General features: G+C 37.6%; 1 protein-coding gene across 1 annotated transcript in view; it reads left to right on the forward strand.

The window, feature by feature from the left end:
• The window catches only part of LOC138002559 (uncharacterized), a 1,248-nt gene extending 1,104 nt beyond the window's left edge, over positions 1-144 (forward strand). The window contains exon 1 of the mRNA XM_068848585.1: positions 1-144. This exon is cut by the window's left edge and continues 1,104 nt beyond it. Within this exon, the coding sequence (XP_068704686.1) occupies positions 1-144 (144 nt within the window).
• Positions 145-9,277: the final 9,133 nt, after the last annotated feature.

Here is a 9,277-nt window from a genome sequence, read left to right on the forward strand (position 1 = left end):
TCCCCCATCTGGACCAACCCCCTCAGGAACAGATGGAGGGGAGCCGCTCGGAAACCTTCGAATTTCCCGCCTACTTCCGAGGATGACGTCACCAACAACACCAGTCATGTGACCAAGAGCTCAGGAGAGCTCGAAAGCTTATGAAAAGTAAGTCCACAAAATATCCGGAGTATTCAAGTTTATGCTTCGCCTACTATAAGTGTTTATGTTTTCCTTCCAAGCTTTTGAGCCATTATACTTATTTAGAAGAACTATTTGACTTCAAAAAGGACAGATTAGATGAGTTTACTTCCCTTAGAAACCTAGGCGTGTGAATAAAGGACATTGCATTGCATTGCATCTTCGAAGAGAGTTTGTGTTTTTGGATGGCGGCGCCGGGAAAAAATCCGTGATTGTTTATGTTTTCCTTCAAAGCTTTTGAACTGTAATACTTATTCAGAAAGACTATTTATTATATAGATAATAATGAAATACCAGGATTTCTCCTTTTACTAAAAAATGATATCTTCACCGCGCGCAGTGAACATATCATTTTTATCTTTCACATGTGAGTATATAGGTGTCGTCATGGTAACGAACACGATTAGCCAGTAAAACGCGAGCTTCCTCTTTATTATAAGATACTCTTGTGCTTTAATACAATTCTTCTCTACGACATTAACATTTTTATTGTAAAATTTTACATTATCATGATTTATTTTTCACAACTTTCATATCTTGTTTCGTGTTACACAACGTGCGTGTTTTAGCGGTTGGTGACCACTTTTTCATCCCTTCGGAAATGAGAAAAACAAGTTGTCTTAAATCTAGACATTTCATCAATATCTATATAATAAACACAACATTACATGGCTGCTTGGGGATACGAGAGATACTTTCAGCACTTGAAGATAAAATTCGTAGTATCCCCGCACGGCCATGTAATATCCTCCATTTAACTTTAAAAACGGAAGATTAAATGAGTTTTCTTTCCTTAGAAACCTACGCGTAAGCAATCGGGCCGCGTAGTTGAAAACAAGCGAGACAAGTGTTTTAAAATTAACTATCGAAATATGACTATATATGGACTCTTTCACTGCACAAAGCTTCAAAATTATAATTTTTTGCAGTTTCTTTTTCTTTTGCTTTTGACAGCGCTCTCCTTCTTAAAATTTCTAACGACGTTGTTTGGGTGGGCATGGTTTTTCCAAGAACAACACAATAAAAAAGCTTATATCTTCGAACAACTAAAATACATGTAGGTTTTATTAAAATTGTTTTCTGCCAGTATTTAATTAATTTGTTTATCTTGTGTTTAGAGGTCAGTCCTCAGGCGGTGGGCGTATTTCCAGAAGGGTTTATCTTCGAAAAAGATGTATACCCGATTGATCTACAGTAGTGGTAGAAATGTTTTAAGCCCTGATTGAATTGGGCTTAAAATTGCAGTGAGAATAGAACCTCCCTATTAATTATAAACATTTCTTAGAGGGTGCTTCAAGAAGTGGGTTGTAAGGATGACTGAAAAACAACAGGAAATTAACTGTTTGTATCACTTCTCGAAGCCCACAATGGCATCTAAATACTTTTCTGAAGTACAGTATTCTGAAACATGGAGTATTAAATAACTTCCTACAATCTTTCAAACACTTTAGAAATCAGTCGATGGAATGGACAGTGGAGCATGATGTGTTCCTCTGCAGGGAGGTCCTCTTGCTGGGTCTATTCCAATATCCATACCGCAGTAAAGAACGTGGTGATGTCTGGGGACAAGTAGCAATCAACCTGAATTCTTCTAATCACCCCAAGTTTAAAGTAAGCAAGCGTTCCGTCAGGGATAGGCTCACATTGCTTCAATCCAGATACAAAGAAAAGATGAAATGAGAGGAGATGGCTTCAGGCATTGACTGCGAGGAGACTGAATTAGATAGAGCCTTAGAGGAAATAAATGACAAAGAACAAGCTTCTGAATCAAGTAGAAAAGAAGGTTCCAGTGCGCAGGTGAAGAAAGATAAGGAAGCTGCAGAGGAGCAGAGGCTTAAAGCAGTGGAACGCCTTGGTCAGACAACAAAACGACAGGTGGAAGCAGATGGTAAGGAAATGAAACCTAAAAAAAGTAGAAGTGGAAGTGAAACTTTGGGGTATCTAAGAAATAAGTTTCAGTCAGAGAGTCAGTACAAAAAGGAAAAGCTAGCTCTGAGAGTACAGGAGCAGGAAAGCCGAGATGCTCAACAAAAGATCATGGTAGAACTTCAAAGACAAATGAAGCAACAACAAAATGAGCTATTGAAGATTATGCAAAAACAGCAAGCAAAGCAAGAAGAACAAATTCAAAGCTTTCAAATGCTCTTTTTACAACAACAACAACAACAACAGCAAAGTCAAGTACTAATTTCTGTTCTTGACAAGAAAAATACATAGACAAGAGACATTGTTATTACCTTTTCTCCAGGAAGCAGTTTAGTTGTCTTTAAACTAAATGTAATTAATCTGATTTTATCAAGTTCTCATCAGTCATAGGTACATGTTCATGATGTGAGTTTCCTTGTTACTGTATAACTGTTTTAATTCTTACAAGTTTTTTTTTTTGTTTTAACATGTTGAAAGCACAAAGTATCTTGTAAACAAACATATAATAAATAATATTGTTCCTGTTAAAAGTTGCAGTTCAGTGAGTTTTTGAATAGAAACTGGCCTTATGATTCCTTATTACATTACTCATATATGGGGGAGGACTGGGGCATTTTGGAAGGCTTTTTTGGTTTGTAGAGCTACCCATGAACAAATGATTCCTGAAGAAGGAATCACCACTAACTGTTGTGAGGCAAGAAGAGCTTGAAATGATTCAATGTAATATGATTCTATTTATGAACAGAGAGAAAAAGGAGTTGCCATAATGCCATCAAAAGCCACTTAGAATGGGAACTGAGGGGGAAAAAAGGAAAAACTGCTTTTATTTTAGACCTTAAAGGGGAACTGAAGGCCAAAATAGAGCATTATTTATTTACAACTTTTTTTCTCTGGCATATCCGTCGTTTTTCCACCTAAAAAATTGTTTTTATTCCGATTTTCGGCCATCAGCATTGCGGCTCAGAATGGAGGAATCAGCGGTCATTTTTGCAGCGTATTACATATGATATGGGGAAGACATGCGAGAGCGCCCCATATCGTAGCAGTGTTTTTGTCTGATGTTTGTCGTGAATATTGAGTCCGCGAAGAAACAGCAAAAACAACGAAGAAAATATCTACAGCACCACTTGCTTCTCTTGATTACGAAATCTCTTTTCCCCAATTTCGGAACAAGGAAACATGGCGGAATTGTAATTACGGTCTCTTTCTCGAAGTCGTAGTAGGATAGTGGGATAGAAGCAATGGGGATCCATCACCTTCTCTTTTCCGAGTCCTTTCTTAGAGCCGTCTGTAAACGAGCATCGAGCTCTTTCTTAATAGCTTCAAAAATGTAAAGATTGGCCGACTTTTTGTGAGCGAAGTCCCCAAAGTCAGCGTAAATTCAATTCTGTCGTCTGCAAGAAAAGATCAAGACTCCTTTGAGTTCTTCATAACGTGGCTAAATAATCAATAACTTAAGTCTGGATGTTTGGTATTTTGATCGAGAATTATAAGTCCTAAAATGAATTTTGGGGAGTGAGCCTGAGCATTATTTTTTTGCGCTTTGTGCCTGAAAACTTGACGTTCTTGACATGTCCTTGTGTGGAATGCTAAGGTCGACAACACACCAAGAGAAGATATTCAAGGATAAGAAATATGAACCACTGTACGGACAGGTGTACTTTCCAGCTGAATTTAGTTTGATTGAATCTCGTTGATCACCAAAAATGAATTTCACGTTTGTCTTACTGATTAATTAATAGTCAAAAATAGTTGTCTTCCTTAGCAAAACACTAATTTATTTGGCTTCGATTGTACTTGTTGTTTGTCCTTGTTTATAAGCATTTCCCTACCTGATAACGATCTTCTTGATTCTCTATAATTTTGTCAAAGCGAACACATCACATGCAAATAAACCTAACGAAGGAAGAATATTGTACAACTGAAAGACGATCGATGAAGTGTCTTATGCGACACAATTATATGCGATGTCAAAATTCATCCAGTAAATGATTCGGGAGACTTCGGTCACTAAGAGCCGAGCGGCCAAGAGAGGCCACAATCAACTTTTTTCACCTAACATTCTCCCAAAACGGAGCAAAGTATTGACAAATTCACTTGCAAATTGAAGAGAAATGGGAGACAGCGCACATTTGATAGAGCAAAACAATCCCTAGCTGCAAATATATTTGGTCAAAGCCACCCATTAATTTTTTAAATTATTGATGACACCTAACAAGGAAAGACTAACTCACATTAAGTGTGTACTTTTATTCATCTATGCCTATTATTCTTTTCCGCAATTTTTGTCAATAAAATTCCCGGTACCAGGTTCGAGTAGTGGTAAGTGCATTGTACAGTTCTTTGTTCTCTTACTATGTTGTAATGTTGAGACTGAATGGATAAGAGTATGAATCCAGAAATCGATAAGATGATACGAAACATGAGATGCATAAGACAGAGCTGGGAAAGGTGTTTTCAGTCCTTTTTGGGGATTTGACCGACAATAAATATACACTTCAGTCATCCTTCCTATAGGCCTTTGAAAGAAGATAACAGCTGCAAAAAACAGATGAAGTTATTCCGCGGCAGTTTGCAGGCATTTAGAAGCAGAATGTTTTCTTGCATGTCTTTTTTATTACTTTTCGAACCTCATGATATCGCCAACAGTAAATTAAAGGATTTATCGACGAGTTGATGAGCACCAAGAACATTGTGATGTAACATGCTACCCAAGCAGAATCGTTTAAAGGATTTGATTTCCGTATTACTACTGAGCAAAAGCGCGGGAGATAAGTCACGGCGAAGGCAATATAAATATACAAAACATTCAGGGAAGACTTTCGTTCTCGGAGGAGAACCGTTGCGGCTTGCGCATTTTGCTGCTGAAGTTGAATGCGGATTTGATTCTGATGATATATCGTAACCACGTAAACGCGATAACATGCAACTGTCGTCAACATAAATCCCAAGGAAAATATAATGGTGGAAACGAAAAAGTTAAGGTTTGCGACCACCACAGAAGCAACGACACAACTTGCCAGCCATATGGTGGCCAAGGCTCTTACAACGCGTTTTGTGGTGACAAGTTCTGCATACCTTAAATGAAGAGAAACGGCAAGAAGTCTGTCAACAGCAATGGCGGAGACATTCAGGAACGATGCGAACGCGAGAAGATATAAAACAAGGTAACAAAGAGTTAAAGTAAATGGACAGAGTTTGTCAAGGTTGTAGTTTTCACTCAAAGCCAATATAAAAAGCACTCCGAGCTTCATGTGAACGAAGAATCCCACAAAAAGATCAGAGAATGCGAGACTCAGTAACAGCTTCCTCAAATTGGCTGGTAGCGATGAGGCTTTCCACAAGGCGCGAATAGCCAGGACGTTTCCAATTGTTGCCACTGGTGAAAAAACAAAGTGTAATACGCACAGAGAAAACAGAGCCTTACTATAAGATTCAGCAATAAGTCGAATTCCTCGTAACTCGTAAACGCAGAACTGGTCGGCCATGGTAACTTTTGCATTTGTAATGATGTCCTGGCAAGATTATTCTCTATTTTAATTGAAGGGTTTTTTTTTTTCTTATTAGTTAACGAGAAAATTTATGCAACTCGCGCTTGCCTTGTAAATGTGCCGACAACCTGATTTGTGCTGTCAGCACGAGTTCGGATTTGGTAGACCCTCCGCTAGTGATTTTATAAGAGCTTCAAACTATGAGAATTCTGTAAAGCCTGGCTTTAAATGTTGACAGTAAAGGAAAGCTAAACTAGCTATTGGCATAAAGGCAAATGAAGTTGCGATGTGGCTCGTGCATGTTAACACAGCTGTATGATGTAACTTTCAATAGAGTTTGAATTTTCAGTGTCTTAACACTGACATTTAACAGGCTTAATTTAGTGGCTTTGATGGCAATACAGCTGCTTCCGAGACAAAAATGCTGTCTCTGAGGTGACCATGTCTTGGTCGTTCCGTTTACTTCTTTACCCATTTAAACTAATTTGTGGCCAGAATATTGTGACAATCAGTAACAAAGCGGAATTTGAAGTCAGTGTAGCTGCCAGCATATTTTGCTCCCTAACCACTATAAATTTTCAGAGTTGGGGTTTGCCGGGTTCATGAAATATGCGATGTGTTCTTTCTTTATTAATTAAACAATAGCTCTCGATGCAGGTGAAGATGTTATAGTGTAGGACCTCCAAAAGACCATCAAAAGAAAAAGATGTTCCATGAATATCTCTTCCGTTGAGTGTTATGACCTGTGTTTTTGGGAAGTTGTTAGTTACAAATAAAATATAAGAAGTCACGTAAAGTTTTGAACTGCCAAAAGGTCTGGATAGTAGCAGACATATCGATATTTTGAGAAACAACACAACACTTTAAAATAAAAAAACATGTTTGGACAGAAACTTCTGTCATCTTCAGTTTAAATTGCAAAGTACAGAGTTGAATATATAGTATGAACCAACATGCTAATTAATTATAAGAACAAAAGGAAACATGACAATGTAAAATATTACGAAGAAAGTTTTAAATTAACATGATAAAGTTGATGATTAAGTGTAGGTTTCTCCCATTGAATATGAATGGCTTCTTTTATCTTAAGGTGGAAGGTGGTAGAAGCGTGATCTATGACGCTGAAACAGTCTGTAATATTTTACATTGTCATGTTTCCTTTTGTTCTTATAGTTAATTAACATTTTGGTTCATACTATATATTCAACTCTGTACTTTGTAATTTAAACTGAAGATGACAGAAGTTTCTGTCGAAACATGTTTTTAAATTTAAAAAGTGTTGTGTTGTTTCTCAAAATAAGTTTTGAACTTGTAGAATATTTAAAGTCAGTGGATAACCTTTTCTCCAATCGATCACTTTGTCTGGTTAAAGAATAAACTAGGAGCAAACATCTCCCATACTATATGTCACGGCATTTTTAAAGACAGATCTATTTTTAGACTTCCTATCCTTAGAAAAACAAAGGATGTTCCGGTTCGGTGGCGCTATGACGTCAAGTTAGTTTCCGGTGATTAGTCATCGGGCTCCATCTCCTGCGGCAGTCTTATTCACGGGAAATTCAATCTAAAAATAAATCGGTCCGTGAAAACGTCGTGACAGGAATGTAGGGCTGTTGTTCGCTCCTAGTCATGGGTTCCTGCGTTTGCCAAAAGCCAGAGAAGCCTGTTCTTTTCTGGCACATTTCTTGCTTGTTATCTACAGATATGGACAAACGCCTGAAAAGAGAAAGGCAATCAAGTTAAAATAAGAGAATTTCATGCCTTTGTGATTAAAAGCGAAAAAGTCGCTTGAGGCTACAGCCGAGTGGACTCTAGCTTCTTGAGAGCTTAGCAAACCTCCTAAGTGCAAATATAACTAGATAGTACAGGTTCATCCGTTTACTATATGTGATGTGACATCTCGTGACAGTTTGTGACGTCCTTTGTCTTCTTTGAATGCCTCTCGATCACTAACTCTTTGAAATGGCTTTCACTTAGGCTTGCAAATCGTTTTGCAAGTCATGCGAACAAATATCAGCTAACGCGTTGGAACACGACATTTTTAGTGTTTTTTTTTTTCATAAAGCTGCGAAGAAATTTCAGCATTCTCGGTGGTATACTGGTCGGTCATTATTGCAGTTTGAGGAAAAAGTTTTTCTTTTTGCCCCGGGGATGCGTCAGTGTTTTTGTCACAATCATTCACCTATGAGCGAACAGCAAATGGGTAATTGACAAAACAAAGTGCGCGCTTTACTTTTGTTGATATATTATAATTCATAGTTTTGTAGCTTTTTGAAGTTCTTTTTCGAAATGATCCCTTTTTGTGGAAATTTTCTAATGGCCCACTATTTGTAAGGCAAAGTTCAAGAAGCTAGAAAACTAGAGAATAAAAGTGCCACGTTCTTCGAATTAGGATTCACTAAAACTGGAAGGACTACAGAGTTTTTCTATGGAAAAAACACCGATTGGAAGAAAGCCTAGAATTAGGGATTTGGCTTGTTTTTTCAAATGCGTCCAATAGGCGGATTTAATGGAGATCTTGAAAAGGGGGACTATTGAAAACTGTTGAAAAATGGACGATTTAGAAACAGTAAAGACACGTCTCACGATCTCTCAATGCTCATTTGTCGACCTGGAGTTTCTGGTCCTTTCACAAAATCCACATTTTAGAGTCTTGAAAAACTTGCTATTGCTTTGAGCTGCAGTTTTTAGCACAGAAAAAAAATCACAAATTCCTTGAACTTTCAACGCATTTTACTGAGAGAGCATGCAATTTTTTTATTCCCTAAAAATTTCCACATGAAATCGGCCGTTGTTGAACAGTGTAAATTTTTAGGGGATAAAAAATTTGCATGCTCTCTCAGTAAAATGCGTTGAAAGTTCAAGGACCTTGTGATTTTTTTTCTGTGCTAAAAACTGCAGCTCAAAGAAATAGCAAGTTTTTCAAGAGTCTAAAATGTGGATTTTGTGAAAGGACCAGAAACTCCAGGTCGACGAATGAGCATTGGGAGATCGTGAGGCGTGTCTTTACTGTTTCTAAATCGTCCATTTTCAACAGTTTCAGTGGTCCCCCTTTTCAAAATCTCCATTAAATCCGCCTATTAACGTAATCTCAGAATATCTTTATTTTGGACATTTGGACTGATTCTAGGCTTTTTTTTGAGCGGTTTTTTTTCTTAGAATAATTCTACTTTTCTTAAATTTTCAATGCATTTGAATAAGGACCGTAGGCAACATGTCTTTCCTAGTTTTTCAGCTTCTAGAAATTTCCTTAAGAAATCAACCATTTTTTTGTGTTGGTCGGACCCGTCCCGCACCATCTCAAAAAATCCACATTTTAGACACTTTTGAAAAACTTTCCTTTTCTTCAGTCGATTCTAGGCATTTTCCCAAGCAGATTTGTGCACAGAAAAATCATACGGGCTTTTAATGATACTAAAGTTTTATATCTTGTTTTTTAGCCTTACCATTGTTCACGTTGTACAGACAAAAGAGTTGCAGTGCCAGTTTGTGATTCCACTCTGTGATGATCAAACGGCCATATATGGCAATTTCTACTGGCAATCTCGTTCTCAGCGTTCTCTCCTACTCTTCCCCAGAGTAGGAGAAAACCCTGGGAACGAGATTGCTTCTACTGGCTGGTTTCAACAATATGCATTCACTTAAGTTCATGTACATTGACACTAGGCACTCTTAGCATC

The sequence above is a fragment of the Montipora foliosa genome, chromosome 5, assembly GCF_036669935.1.
Source record: "Montipora foliosa isolate CH-2021 chromosome 5, ASM3666993v2, whole genome shotgun sequence".
Taxonomy (NCBI): domain Eukaryota; kingdom Metazoa; phylum Cnidaria; class Anthozoa; order Scleractinia; family Acroporidae; genus Montipora; species Montipora foliosa.